This window comes from Podarcis filfolensis (assembly GCF_964270895.1).
Source record: "Podarcis filfolensis genome assembly, chromosome: 9".
In the NCBI taxonomy this organism is placed as follows: domain Eukaryota; kingdom Metazoa; phylum Chordata; class Lepidosauria; order Squamata; family Lacertidae; genus Podarcis; species Podarcis filfolensis.
The window spans coordinates 7,569,958-7,585,370 of record NC_139610.1 but is presented as its reverse complement, the minus strand read 5'-3'; the positions used below and the strand labels follow the sequence as shown (position 1 = coordinate 7,585,370).

At 43.9% G+C, this 15,413-nt stretch overlaps 1 protein-coding gene across 1 annotated transcript; it reads left to right on the top strand.

Annotated features, from left to right (window-relative positions):
* On the top strand, positions 1 to 12,644 carry QDPR (quinoid dihydropteridine reductase). The gene is made up of 7 exons (XM_083630823.1): positions 1 to 188; positions 865 to 957; positions 2,414 to 2,510; positions 5,314 to 5,454; positions 7,464 to 7,572; positions 9,505 to 9,588; positions 11,442 to 12,644. The coding sequence occupies exons 1-7, from the start codon at positions 96 to 98 to the stop codon at positions 11,545 to 11,547; spliced, it is 723 nt and encodes a 240-aa protein (XP_083486949.1). The 5' UTR covers positions 1 to 95; the 3' UTR covers positions 11,548 to 12,644.
* The last annotated feature ends 2,769 nt before the right edge of the window (positions 12,645 to 15,413 follow it).

Sequence of the window (15,413 nt, the reverse complement as noted above, 5' to 3'; positions counted from 1 at the left end):
GCGGAAAATCCTTCCTTCTTGGGAAGGCGGAGCGTTTGCGGCAGCTCGCCGATCCCGGGCCGGAGGCGAAAGGCGGCTGCAGGCGAGGCTGAGCCATGGCGGCGGCGGAAGCGCGCCGGGTCCTCGTGTATGGCGGCCGGGGCGCCCTGGGTTGCCAATGCGTGCGCTACTTCCGAGGGAAGAACTGGGTAAGGGCAGCAGCCCCGTAGGGACGAATCGAGGGGGGTGGTGGTGGTGGGGAACAAGGCGCTCTTGGCGTTTCTGCAGATCGGTTTGCCGTTCCCAAGCCTAATCCCAAGCTTTGCATTCTCCGGGCCTTCCCGGCGCAACGCGCGCCCGTGTGCGCAAAGCGCTCCATCCGCCTCGCTGCAACAGGAGACGCGCGGGTTGCGCGTCTCCGCAGCTGCTCGCTCTGCCACGGACTTGCCCGGCGGCCCTTGGTCCTGTCCCTTTCCTTAAAGGTTTTTTTTTATGCTCTCGGTAGACGAAGCTGCAGGTTGTCGGGCGCAGCCAGCGCTCCTTATCCCCGCGCACCCCCCATAACAGCAATTTTACGCAGCGCTTTAAGGAATCGCAAGGGGACACTTGCAGTACTTGCTGGGGTGATGGGAAGGAACAAAGGGCTCTTTCGAAATAGGGGGAAAAGCTGTCCTGCTTTTGGGCTTGAGCCTGAGAAAGTGCGCAAAGTATGGGCAACATACCTGAAATAAATCTGCAATGAAAGAATGGACACTCCTCCCTGTTTCCCTTTGAAACGGTTTTAGGAAATACTTTTGTTTTCTGGTGCAAAAGACAAAAGCACGAAATAAGTAAATCTCTTTTTAAACTGAAAATTGGGGGGACTCTTTTTTCTTTTTAAATCAGTGGGTGGCCAGCATTGACTTGGGAGAAAACGAAGAAGCGAGTGCCAATGTTGTTGTGAAAATGAGTGATTCCTTCGTTGAACAAGCAGATCAGGTAACGTGCATGGTATTGTTTGTGCCTTGCTCCTATGTTGGAAGCAATTAAAATGAAAGCAGAAAGATGTCCGGGCAGCTTCTGGGTTCCAAAATTATTGTTGTTGTTTAGTCGTGTCCGACTCTTTGTGACCCCCTGGACCAGAGCACGCCAGGCACTCCTGTCTTCCACTGCCTCCCACAGTGTGGTCAAACTCATGCTGGTAGCTTCGAGAACACCGTCCAACCATCTCATCCTCTGTCGTCCCCTTCTTCTTGTGCCCTCAATCTTTCCCAACATCAGGGTCTTTTCCAGGGAGTCTTCTCTTCTCATGAGGTGGCCAAAGTACTGGAGCCTCAGCTTCAGGATCTGTCCTTCCAGTGAACACTCAGGGCTGATTTCCTTCAGAATGGAGAGGTTTGATCTTCTTGCAGTCCATGGGACTCTCAAGAGTCTCCTCCAGCACCAGAATTCAAAAGCATCCATTCTTCGGCGATCAGCCTTCCTTATGGTCCAGCTCTCACTTCCATACATCACTACTGGGAAAACCATGGCTTTAACTGCAAAATAATAGCAGTTGCCTAAAATAAGATCCTGTTTGTGTGTGAAAAGTTCTTTCCTCTTGGGAAAGACTTTTTGACAGTTTCTTCACCTTCATCAGCTTTATGAAAGGCAGAAAATTCAGTTGGTGCGTTTTCTTCCATTTGCCCCATCACTAGGAGGTGCCATACTGACTTAATTCCTGCCTGTCGTGCAGTTGTTAAAGGTTCAGCTGCCAACATTAGGGCAGGGATGCAATAACTCAGGGGAACATTTAGGTGGGAACATCTTGGCTCAAGATGCTGGCTATCCCTTTTAAAGGTCTGCCCGAGTTGTGTGATAACAAACTCAAGTCAAAAGGGGCTGGGTAGCATAAATGTGTGTGTGAGAGAAAGATAAATATCATTTTAAATGCATGTTAAGATAAAATGGACTGGTGATCTTGGCACACCTACGTCAACTCCCATGCTTGTTTTTCTGTCGCTTGTTCTTCCTTCCCCCATATTTATTGGTTCTGTTCTAAAAAGAGGAGTCTATTACCTCCGATTTGCTTGGAACCGACATCCACTGTTCTAGAAGCCCTTCCTTCTAATTTGAGGTGTGGAAGGTTTTATCGACCCAAAACCATCTTCAGGTATTGCGGTCAAACGCACTCACCCCAATCCAGGGTTGTGCATTGGAAAGAGATTTCAGGATTCAGGATTTAATCCTGGCAAGCACTGGCTTATATTAAGCCTAGTTCCATTATATTCCATTATATATACTTTCCCTGATTTCTAAAGCCTGGTTCTGAAGGTTAAGCTTGACATGACAAGAGGTGGTTGTGTGTCTGTTTGTTGATTTGCCTGCCTTGCTCAAATCCTAATGCGGGTGGATCCTATTAGGATCTCTTGGAACTGACACCCCCCCTTACTTCTTTGTCTTCACACATTTAAAGGTGACAGAAGATGTTGGAAAACTCCTGGGCGAAGAAAAAGTCGATGCTATACTTTGTGTCGCCGGTGGATGGGCTGGAGGCAGCGCGAAAGCAAAATGTAAGCGACAAACCCTTGAATGCCAGGGAAGAAATTATTTCTTCTTTATCTTATAACGAGAGTTTTCAGAACAGCTTCTTTCCTTTTTGTGTGTGATCAGAAAATCGAGTATAGTAGCTGTCTCCAACCAATATTGAAACCTGATGGAAGTTTGTTAAATTGTTAAGCAGTTAGTATCTTGCTAAGGGTCACTTTCCTGCATTCATTTTATGATGTTTTAAGCTGGGGGTGCCCAAGTGGCTGTATCCAGATGCAAAACTGACCCTTGGCAAGCCTGTTGATTTTTCAGAAGGTGGTGGAAGGAGGTTTTTTCCCAGCACGTCCTCTCCAGGCTTTGAATCCTGTGATCCCCAAACCACCAACACCCTACCAGTGTTTCTCAATCTTGGGTCTGGAGCAGTTTTGGACTACAACTCCCATCATCCCTCACCACTGGTCCTGCTGGCTAGGGATGATGGAAGTTGTAGTCCAACAACTTCTGGAGACCCAAATTTGAGAAACACGGCCAAAGGACCCTATTTTGCACATTACTGCCAGTGGAAGAAACTGCCAGGGGGAGTTTACCACCCACTTGGCCGTAGCTTGGGACCTCTGGCATGGAGGGGCCCTGGGACACCCCCCTCCCCCCGGTTCTCCTTTTGCTGCTAGAGCCTGGCAGAGAAAAATCCAAGCATTCCTAACCACCACCACCACCAAGTCATCAGCTTTTTTAGGGGAAAGATAGGATTGTGCTGTTAAAGCCCAGTTAAAAGCCTTTAAAATCCTCCACCTGGAGGAAGTAATTGAGTGGATTCTACCTTGTCCATTGTTGCACTAGGTCAGAGGCTGGTTTTCTCCATTCAAAGGGGATGTATTCTGCATTGTGGACTTTGAAGCAAATAGACCAGCTGTGGCCTGGAGCTGCTTTAGATGGAGAACTAGGCTTAATGTTGAACCAGGCCTTAACCCTGCCAGTGATCCTAAAGTGAATAAGATCTTGTTTGCCGTGTCCTTAAGAATGATTTGTGCAGGGGTTGTATTCCTGATCATTACACATTTCGGCGGAGCATGCATAAGCCCACCCAGCTCCGTTCTGTCCCGTTCTGCCCTGTTCCGGGTCCAGAAACAACCCATGCATGCACAGTCGCTCATACTTTGAACCCATGCAAAACGGGGGTTGCCTGTACTACATTTGCAAAATAAAAGGAACTTTGGTTGAAAATACTTCTTCACAGAGTTTCGCAACATAAGTTCTGCACATTCTACAATCCAGTTATGTCTGGCATTTAAGGAGACCATTGGAAAATATTCTCTGTTTTTTAGTGGTTTGGTGGTCGGTTCCATTAAATTCCAGGAAAAGAGTTAATGGTTTCTAAAATGAAACCCAGGTTTTTGCATGGTACTACAAAGCACTTTCCAGTGATTATAAAAGACTTCAGGACAGGCTTTTGCACTTACATATTAGAAACATGTTAGAATAGGAGGCTATTCCTTAGAGAACTAACTGATCCTAAACAGCTCCATAAGTCTCAATTACGAGCATAATATTTCTGAGATGGTTTGTGTCTAAAAGCGTTCAAAGCATGATTTTCCTGCTCCAACAAAGTATTGGTTTTTGGAGCACATGTAAGCTTGGCTTCAGAGAAGACCTCCCAGTTTGATAAGCCACAGCTTCCCTGTGACGTCCCAACCAGGAAATTGTGGTCTGTGTGCTCCATTCCAGATAGGATTTGCCAAACACATTCTGATCTTGTTTGTAGGGAGTTCTTGAACCACAGTTCGGATGCCATTCATCTAGCAAACCAGGAAATCTCCCCTGAAGCCAGGTGTGCAAGAGGAGTAGATTAAGAAAGCAGGAAGCACTTAAGCTCATTGCTCACTTCTTCAGCGAACCATGGTTTGCTGGACCAGAAACATGTAGTTCGAGCTGGGCAAGTATAGAATAGAACATTGCTACATATTCCCTTTCTTTTTGGAAAGCGGGAGCTAGTGCTGGGCCCCCTGTTTTTTAGATTCAGGACAGCTCAAATCAGAGTCCTCTGGATAATTTGGAGTCTTTTATCTGGGAAGCTCACCTTAAAACATCATTGTACTCCTTTCACCATTTTGTTACAATATAAACTAATGCGAGAATATAATGAATGAAACAAACATACAGTAAAACATTAAAGAGAACAAGAAGCCAACTGGTATATCTGAAGGAGCATCTCCACTGCCATCATTCAGACCCTGAGGTCCATCTCCGATGGCCTTCTGGCGGCTCCCTCACTGTGAGAAGTGAGGTTGCAGGGAACCAGGCAGAGGGCCTTCTCGGTAGTGGCACCTGCCCTGTGGAATGCCCTTCCATCAGATGTCTAGGAAATAAACAACTATCTGACTTTTAGAAGACATCTGAAGGCAGTCCTGTTTAGGGACGTTTTTAATGCTTGATGTTTTATCATGCTTTAATACTCTGTTGGGAGCCGCCCAGAGTGGCTGGGGAAACCCAGCCAGATGGGCGGAGTATAATTAATTAATTAATTATTATTATTATTATTGTTATTGTTACCAAGATTCCTCAGGAATAGGTCTCTCAAGTCGCCAGGTTTTAAGCATATAGTGAAAAGAATACAAAAGATGACCAGTGAAGATCTTGCCTTCAGAAGGTAACTTTGAAGTGGGTAGGGTGGGTTGTTGTTTTTTTAGTTTCTGCTGCAAAACAAGGAATCAAAACAAGGATCTGAAATCTGACAAACTAAGGGAGATTTGCAGTTTTGAGCAAGGAACAGTACATGCTGGTTCTGTCTTGATGCCTAATGTGTCCTGGGTTTTCTCTGCTCACCAGCTTTATACAAAAATACTGACCTGATGTGGAAACAAAGTGTTTGGACGTCAACGATCTCTAGCCATTTGGCCACCAAGCACCTGAAGGAAGGGGGGTTGTTGACCCTAACAGGGGCCAAAGCAGCATTAGGTGGAACTCCAGGTAAATATCGTGGTGTGTTTTGCCAGTATTCTTTGTGGTGTCAATTATAAACCAGCCCGAGGTCTTTCAAATTCTCTTGTCCTGCAATGTGTCTGTTGACTAGCTGTTAAGGTCTTTTCAGAGGACATTTTGACTCCAGTAAAGGGATCCATGCTTGAGAGCCACTATCTAGAGAAATTTGGGGGTTGAAAAAGCACAAGGCTCATAAGCACACTGTTATTTCTAAGTTGTGAGACACAGTAAAACTAGGCTGCTGTTTTATTTCTTCAAAATGAGTGGCAGCTCTGCTTGTTTACAATGGATCCTACCTTTAACCTGCCTTCTTCAAAGACCAATGGCCTTCAACCCTCTGTCAATAGTTACGAATGTTCCTGGTCCATTTCGTAACTATTGACACAGAAAAGAGTGTGGAAACTGGACGATATTCACTGCTAGCTATAATCTGAGCAGACCCACTGAAATCAATGAACTTTAGTCTATAGATATAAATCAGTCTGTTCTGAGTATGCTGAATGTCAGTCACAGGACATCTGTGTACTCTGCATTAAAAATCAAACTTCTAACCATGGAATCCAAATTCCGCATTGGAAACGATGAATTCTGTGACCTGAATAGATTATGTAAGCTGAACAGGTTTGCTTAATTTATTCTGCTTTTGGCAATCGTCAGAAGTGGCAGAGTGTAGGGACCATCTGCCACTGGGATTGACACTTTGTTGTACATATAATGAAAAGGGAAAGAAGGTAAACAGGTGGACTTCAATGGGAACCTCTCTTTGAGGTAGTAAACTTGTGTTTGGGTGCATGTGAGGGCCAGCATTATGGGATGTTCCTTCATACCAAGCCCACACCTCCAAGAAAACCTTGCAGATAAAAAAATCTATCCCACAAAGGGGTCTTTCCCTGGCATGCTGGATGTTTATGGGCTGGGAATTAAAATAATTAAGGAAACCCTATAATCTACAGGCACGACTCAAGTTGCCACTGTGTAGCATAGTTGGCATATCTGAAGGCAAGTGGCTGTCGGAGACCAAAACTGCTGAGAGTTTCCAGTGACGAACCTTTTCAATAGATCGTCATGATAAATGCTTTGATGAAAGTTGTGAAGAGTCCGATGTAATTTGTTCCCTTCAGTTCCTTTATCAGAGGGTAAAGGTAAAGGGACCCCTGACCATTAGGTCCAGTCGTGGCTGACTCTGGGTTTGCGGCGCTCATATTGGCCGAGGGAGCCGGCGTACAGCTTCTGGGTCATGTGGCCAGCATGACTAAGCCGCTTCTGGCGAACCAGAGCAGTGCACGGAAACGTCGTTTACCTTGCCGCCGGAGCGGTACCTGTTTATCTACTTGCACATGCTTTCGAACTGCTAGGTTGGCAGGATCAGGGACTGAGCAACGGGAGCTCACCCCATCGCGGGGATTCGAACCGCCGACCTGATCGGCAAGTCCTAGGCTCTGTGGTTTAACCCACAGCGCCACCCGCATCCCTTATCAGAGGGTATTGGCTCTAATAAACTGGGTGGTCATTTTCAGACGCATAGTTCTGATTGTAGACTTGCTGCTTGTTTGTGTCACTGTTTTCCTGAAGCTTGAACCCTGGAAAGTTTGAGTCAGGAGCCTCTTTCCCCTACCGACAATCCCTGACAGTCCCCTCCCTCCTTAGCAGTCTGAAGTGGTACAGTCCTGGGACAGAGACTTTTGGGGCTTCAGCGGCAACTAGGTTTTGCTCCCACCGTTTCTTGGCTGACTTCCTTGTTGCAAAATTACAGCTGAGCCAGCCACTAGTGTCCCACTGAGCATAGAGGTGCCCATGTGGATGTATGCACACAGTGGACTGCTGGGATGGATCCTCACAATTGTACCACATTAGATGGCTCCCTTCCAGAAGCCAGAAAAGTTTGGGTTTATTCTCCTGATGTACTGTGAAACGGTGACAATATTTTGGTGTCTCATTCAAACAGTTCTGCTTCCCTTTTATTGCACAAAGCTGATGTTTTCTTCCTTTTGTTTTAGGAATGATAGGTTATGGCATGGCCAAAGGAGCAGTCCACCAGCTTTGCCAGAGCCTCTCGGGTACAAACAGTGGGCTGCCACCGGGGTCTGCCGCGGTTGCCATTCTCCCGTAAGTGGTGGCATTTTCATCCCTACAGCACCCTCTGCTTTAGGTTTTTTCATATGCCCAGTTTGTGCCATGTTGAAGGAGCAACCTTTGAAATCAGTGGTTTGTGGTCTACGTGAACTCTTGGCCTGTCAGCTCGAAATTGCAATTGCTTGAGAATCATGGACAAGGGATGGATTCACGCCATTTAACTTTTACATTTCATTAACATTAAATTTCTCTCTGCTGAAAGCAAATACTTTTAATTTGAACGTGTTGGATTTCTCTCTCTGTATCTTCCCTCTCTTTCTCTTTTCTTGTTTTGCATTAATTTATAATTTGTTGGTTTTTTTTAAAAAAAACAATTATTGGTTTTCCAAATTTACAACAAACACACAAAAAAGAAAAACATTACAATATTAAAAAGAAAAAACAAACAAACATATAAACACCTAACTGTTTGAAGCCCAATTTGATTTTCATTGTTAAGTGACTTCCTCAAATCCTCCCTGACTGAGTTTCCATAAATCTCATTGTAGCAGTTTTCCAATATCCACTTTCTAATAAAATTAACTTAATCAAATTGCTATCATTCTTTCTCTTCATGGTAATTCAACATATTTTACTCCTAGGCTGATTTGGTACTTACAAATAGTTCTAGTTATGTTATATTAGAATTTCTAGCTAAATAATCCCTAAATTACTTCCAATCTTCTTGATATGACTCCTCTTTCTGATTGCGGATCCTTCCAGTCAGGTCTGCCAGCTCCAAAAAGTCCATCATCTTCATCTGTCATTCCTCCACTGTTGGCATTTCTTGCAATTTCCAGTTTTTGGCTAACAAAATTCTTGCCGCAGTTGTGGCATACAAAAACAGTCTAACGTCTTTTTTTTTGGCAATTCCAATCCTATTATTCCAAGTAGAAAGGCTTCTGGTTTTTTAATAAATGTATATTTCAACATTTTTTTCAACTCACTATAAATACATTAATTTATAAGGGACCGAACTACAGATTGGGAAGTCCTGCTTTGAATCTTGAACTCTTCCCGGGACTTTAGGCAACCATGTTATTATGTAAGCATGGGTCAGATTGCAGCCCTACGTAATTCTTGTGTCCTGTTTATGGGGCCATGAATGCATGTGTTAATTCTGTTCCTACCTGGGTGGTCATTATTCAAAATGCACTTTTTAGAGTATGTCTGTTGCTGCTATCAGAATAAGGTTGAAGTTTCAGTCTGATGCTTTCCTTTGAAAACGGTATTTAATTAGCGCCTGAAATCAGTGGCAGCTATTCCTGGGCACCAGTTTGAGGACTGCAGCCATGGTGTATTTATGTGGCAGTGACATGATACTGACCATCTGATGGTCAAACTGCATGTAACAAGCATGCATGTGAGAGACAGTCCTAGGTGGGATGCTGCAAAGCAGCTTTGGAAATACAGTGGACCCTCCGGATACGAACTTAATTCATCACGGGGGTCCGTACTTACCCCAAAAAGTCTGTATCTGGAGGTGCCGCTTCTGTGCATGCGCACGGTGCAATAGAGCACTTCTGTGCATGCGCGCGCGGCGAAACCCAGAAGTACAGACTTCTGGGTTTGCCGCGTTCATATCTCGAAATTACGTTACCCGAAGGTAACATAACCCGAGGTACCACTGTAGATAATGTTATTCGCAGGAGCAGTTGGAAGAGGTTCCCAGCCACCATTTGTGTGAGACGTCATTTTGCCTCTGGATAAAAGATGCTTGCACGCAAGTGAGAAATACCTATTGCTCAAAGGTGCGCAGTCAGTTTCAGCATAGTCACCGAGAAGGCGAGATCTTAATAAAAAGAGCAATCTCCACCTTCCACTGTCCTCAACGTTCTGCGTGCATTGTGACGGAGAAGAAACGCAGGCAACATTTATCAGATGCAGCAGTGTACCAGCTGAAGAGCGTATCTTTCTTTGCCCCAGGGTTACCTTGGATACACCAATGAACAGGAAATCTATGCCTGATGCGGATGTCAGCTCCTGGACACCATTAGATTTCATTGCCGAGTGAGTAAACAAGCTTCCTTGCTCAACAGCTGCTGCTTTAGGGCGTCCAGGTCGCCTGTGCCTTCAAATTCTGGAGTGCAGATCCTCACTCACTGGAAGTTAAATGCCCTTCTGTGAAGTGGAAGTGGCTGAACATGGCTTGGGAGAGTGATTTTGTGGGAATTCATGGATGCCAGATCAGTTCAAAATCGCCTTTATGGCCTGTGCATAGGCAGCATCAGGGTGGATAAAAATAAATGATTAAAAAAAAAAAAATCCCCCAAAATTGGATTTTAAAAAAATTTAAATTGGATTTTTTAAATAAAATGCTTTTGGAGGAAAAATCTTTCTAAAGATAGTTTTCTGTTTAGGTTATATTATAGTCCAAAGGCTATTCATCAGGAAATAAGGATTTGTTTTAAGTTTTTCATGTGTGCTAAAACTCAGTCTAAGGTGTGTTTTTTTTTTTTTTAAAAGTTTAACCACATCAGTTAACAAACATGGATACATATGATATAATGTTACTGTATTGCTTTAGTTAAATAAATTGTTTAAATTGTTATTAAGGAGATGGTTATTTTTCTCCTTCCAATAAAGTACAGCAGAAAAGTTGTCCAAACATAAACAGTTAACTTATTAAACCTCACAATAATTTCATAATTATCTGTCTTATGTATTTATAATAGTATAACCAAATCAGTAATTTTTGATATAACTGTAAAAACTACTCTGAGAATTTATTATTCCAAAAATGAAACCTTCATCTGGTTGTAAATATTAAGATTATACCAGCAAGAATGAGTCTTCCTGTAAAAAGAAAAAGAAATCAAGTCTTACTGACTTGTGATTTAAATCATGATTTTAAATCGTGATTTAAATCAGTTTGATTTAAATAAAATCCACCCTGGGCAGTACGAATCAAGAACACTGCCTAGTCCTGTTTGGCTCCCTTCAGAGGTGGCCCCATGTAGAACGCATTGCAGTAATCTAACCTAGAGGTTACCAGACTGTAGACAACAGCAGCTAGGCTGTCCCTGTCCAGGAAGGTCCCAGCCGAAGTTGGTGGAAGGGTGACAGTAGTGGTACTTAGGGTGGACTCAGTACCCAACTGAAACATCCCAAAGCAAGCTGCAGTCTCTCAAACTCATTTCCCGTTGAAGGGGAATAATAACGGCTTGCTTCCTTGCGGCAGAAATAACAATAATAAATTAAAATAAATATAAGTTACTCAGTTTACCAGGCCGGTCATGGGCTTGGTCAGGGCCTCAGGTGGGTTCCGTGGCAGAAGAAAGGTGGGATATAAATGTATAAGAGAGAAGAAAGAATGGATAGATGTTGAATATTCTAAAATGACAAGGTTAGGACTGCGGTCCTAAGCACTTGCTAGGGAGCCAGCTCCTTTGAACATTGGATTTACTTCTGGGTAACATGCATAGAACTGCAGTATGAAATGTATTTAGGAGGAGTGTTGGACACAAAATCTCTGAACTGAGAAGCTTCTACACTTTTTTTTAAAGCAGTTCAAATACAGTGGTTCTCAACCTGTGGGTCCCCAGATGTTGTTGGACTACAACTCCCATCATCCCTGAGCTCTGGCCTTGCTAGCTAGGGGTGATGGGAGTTGTAGTTCAACAACATCTGGGGACCCACAGGTTGAGAAAGGCTGATTTATAACACGAAGCTTTAGGATAAGCTTCCTCAACCTCAGCCCTCCAGATGTTTTTGGCCTACAACTCCCATGATCCCTAGCGAGCAGGACCAGTGGTCAGGGATTATGGGAATTGTAGTCTCAAAACATCTGGAGGGCCGAGGTTGAGGAAGCCTGCTTTAGGAATTGAATTAATTCACAAAATGTTGATCTCCGTTTTTAACAGAACCTTTTATGACTGGATCACTGGAAAAAACCGTCCATGTTCTGGGAGTCTGATCCAAGTAGTAACCACAGGAGGAAAGACGGAGCTGTCTCCTTCTCATCTCTGAGCGGTCATACCTGCAAACAGCAGTGAAGTGGAGATGCAAAGTGTGTGTGTGTGTGCGTGTGCGTGTAGTTTGTGCAGTCTTCTCCTTCTGCCGGTAAAATGGTCTTATTTGTCGAGCAATACCTGAGCTCATATTTGTGTTGCTTGTTGTTAACCAGGTGCACTTAATTATCCAAAGGTACAAAGCGTCTTGTGAATCAGGGCTGTGAATTTGAAGATTCACTGATGGCCCCGCTGCAGCATTTTCTACAGAATTATGCCGAGTCTTAAGAAAAGCAAACAGTGAGCAGCAAAACTGTGTTTTAATTATATGAAATGCATATATTTCACTGTTGCAGAAGTTTTGCTGCCTTGGGGTTTCTGCCCCACACTTGAATGCTGCCTAGGTAGTCAATTACGTCAGGTGTAATTATTAACCGTCACAACAACACAGACCAAATGTGCAGTCTTACTATCTTTCCTCCTGGATGTTGTGTGATAAATCAAGAAGATCCATTGAAATCTGTGGGACAAAACATACAATTGACAGTATTGGTTGTAAATTGTACCACAGCAAGCTGGTGTCTGTGTTGCGGGAGGCGGCTGTGTTGAACTGCTCCTCTACCTGAACAGACTTCTCGCTAAACAATACACATACAACACACATGTGTGCAGAGCTTTTCCCTCGAGAAAACATGCAGCCATTTATCCCCCACTCTCAACTGCACACGGAGCTGTTTGTAAGTGACGAGGTTGAACGAGGAAACATTATTTTGCCTTAAAAGCTATTCAGCACAGTTCAGACCTTTTCCGAAAGGGAGCCAGTTCACCAAAGCTATGGGAAAGATTTTGTGGGGTGGGGTGGGGCATAGGTTGTCGTCCAAAGCCTTATTGTACAAAGAGATGTAGCTGGATGTTTGCTTATGGTATGTACAGCAACATCACCTTCAGTCAGCTGTGAGCACCAACCAGCAAACCGCTTCATTGTTTGTCATGCACATTATGCCTCTTGCAATTTCATACAGTGATTTTTAAAAGTACTCTAAAATAGCCCCAGTTGCAGATATTGCCATATATTGAATTTTGTCCTCAATAAACTTGTTGTTTAGAAGCCCGCAAGTTGTACATTTTATGTGGTCTCTTATGTACTCTTACATCAAATGCTGTCAGTTTTTGTCTCCAAAGCAAGTCGTGGGACTTCACTGACCCCTCCTTTTAATTGAAGGACAGTCTAGTACAGGAATCTGCAACAAAGGTGCTAGACCTCAAGATTTAGATAACTGGAGCAAAGGGCATTTGCCCCAGCAAAACTTCATTTTCTCTTAAGGAACTGTGTCTGCTTCTGAACACTAGATTTGCTTAGCCTCTTCTGCTGTTTTCCTTGACATCCGAATTTGTTTACTCCAATTTTCCAGGGTGTTGTTTTTTTCCCAAGGCTGCCTGTTGGCTTGTGCATCACTCGATTAAAAAAAGGTAAAGGGACCCCTGACCATTAGGTCCAGTCGTGACCGACTCTGGGGTTGTGGCGTTCATCTCGCTTTATTGGCCGAGGGAGCTGGCGTACAGCTTCCGGGTCATGTAGCCAGCATGAGTAAGCCGCTTCTGGCGAACCAGAGCAGTGCACGGAAACGCCGTTTACCTTCCCGCCGGAGCGGTACCTATTTATCTACTTGCGCTTTGACGTGCTTTAAAACTGCTAGGTTGGCAGGAGCAGGGACCGAGCAACGGGAGCTCACCCCGTCACGGGATTCGAACCTCCGACCTTCTGATCAGCAAGTCCTAGGCTCTGTGGTTTAACCCAAAGCGCCACCCGCATCCCACATCCCTCGATTACTTGTGGCTTAATGTATGAACCAGTTCTGCTGAAAAGCATGGTATTTGAGGTGAATGTCTAAGATCTTTTCGGAAGCAAACTACAACAATGTTGTTATAATAAAGTAGATTTGTGTGTGCAAATCGGGGCATTATGATTCCCCCACCCCCAGAACAAAACGAATGGCTTCCTGAAGCCCGTATTCAAACTGTACATGCCTTGGTTAGAGTCCACCTCACACCATTTTCCTGAGATTTTTTGGGCCTTCTAAAATGGACCGCCATGTTGTCTTACACAGACTCCAACATGGGTTTTCAGTGAAATTTGTCCCTGTGTTTGTTCAGTCTCTGATAACACATTCACATGTCATCTACTAAAAACTTCCGGTGGTTACGCCATTTGTATTTTATGATGGACCTTTTCTGTAAGAGCAAATATCACACATGATGGCATTTTAGTGAATCCTTTATATCCAGAATATGAGATCTGAGAGAGGGATTAGAGTTACATGCCACGGCAGATTTTATGGCAATTGAGGTCTTAAAATTGAACAGTTGGTTTTCTATACTTCCATTGCAAAGTATAGGAAGCCATTACCAAGCGATTGTGGGGGGGAGTGGTCCTCAGAGAGAATAACAGCCAATGGCAACATTTAGTTTTTACTGGGCATTCAATCTCTGTCACTATACCTATGGTGTAGAGCAGTGAAGACTGTAAACTGGGGAATCAACAGATAATTTTGGGTACTAAACAACTCTTCACATCAACCCCAACTAAAGAATCATGGCAAGAAAAATTGATGGATTATGCAGAACTGGCAAAACTGACATAGAAGCTACGGGACAAGGATAACTGTGACTTTAAGGATGAATGGGAACCCTTTACAAAGTATTTGAAGACACAACAAAGCGAACTGGACTCCTTGGCTGGTTTTGAATAAACATTCACAAACTTTTTATTGATAATAATCAGCTAAATAGTTTCAGGAGCTATACAACTGTGTAACATGCAGAAAACAGCATTTCTAGAGAAATCAAAGACTGGAACTGAGGGAAGTCGGGGGGTAGGGGTGGATGATATGTTTCTGGATAATATGTTTTGTTTTAATTTTGAATAAAAAGTTATTTTAAAAAAAACTCTTTACATCACCCTCCCACGTAATATGGGTTTAATAACGGCCTGCTTTACAGGACTGTTGTAAGATTTACTGAGATAATCTCCCCCCCCCCCCCGCAGCTTTAAAAAACGCATCTAGCGAATCAGGTGGTGGCAATAGTAATAGAGAACTGGAGATCAGCCTGTTGCATAGAGATTGCCTCTAGATTTTGGGCATCACTGCCAGAAATTGCCCTCGCATGAAAGAGAGCCTCTATTTTACTCCTGTCATCCAAATAAGGCAGGCATGTCTAAAATCTGTTTCGGGGGCCTAATCCGGCCTGCTGGTTGGTTTAATCCAGCCCCTGTGGCAGTTTATTTCCTGGGGTAAAATCCTAAAAAGCTCAACAACTTCAATCCAAAAAAAAGGTCAATAGCTTAACTTTGGTCGGCCCTCACGGCCCTTCACTTCATCAAATCTGGCCCTCTTTGAGGAAAGTTTGGATACCACTGAAGTAAGGGAAGGGAAATGGGCTGAGGAAATTTTAAAATGGAAGAGGAGAAGGGGAATGTGCATTCTCACACACACACACAAACACACACACACAGCAGTGGAAGTTCCATAATTACCGTATTTTTCGTTCTATAAGACACACCTGACCATAAGATGCACCTAGTTTTAGAGGGGGAGTTTAAGAGGGATAGCCGCTCCAGAAGAGAGCAAGAGGGGAGAGCTGCGCTCCGGAGGCTTCGCGTTGCTTTCGCTGAAGCCATGGAGCCTGCATTCACTCCATAAGACACACACACATTTCCCCTTACTTTTTAGGAGGGGGAAAGTGCATCTTACAGAGCAAAAAATACGGTACATTGTAGGTATTTCGTATTCTAGCCTTCCAAGCAAGCATGTATAGCATTCAAATGACCCTCTGTGCAGACTTTGGTGGGCTGAGCCAATGGTCATAGGATCGTGTAGAATCTAA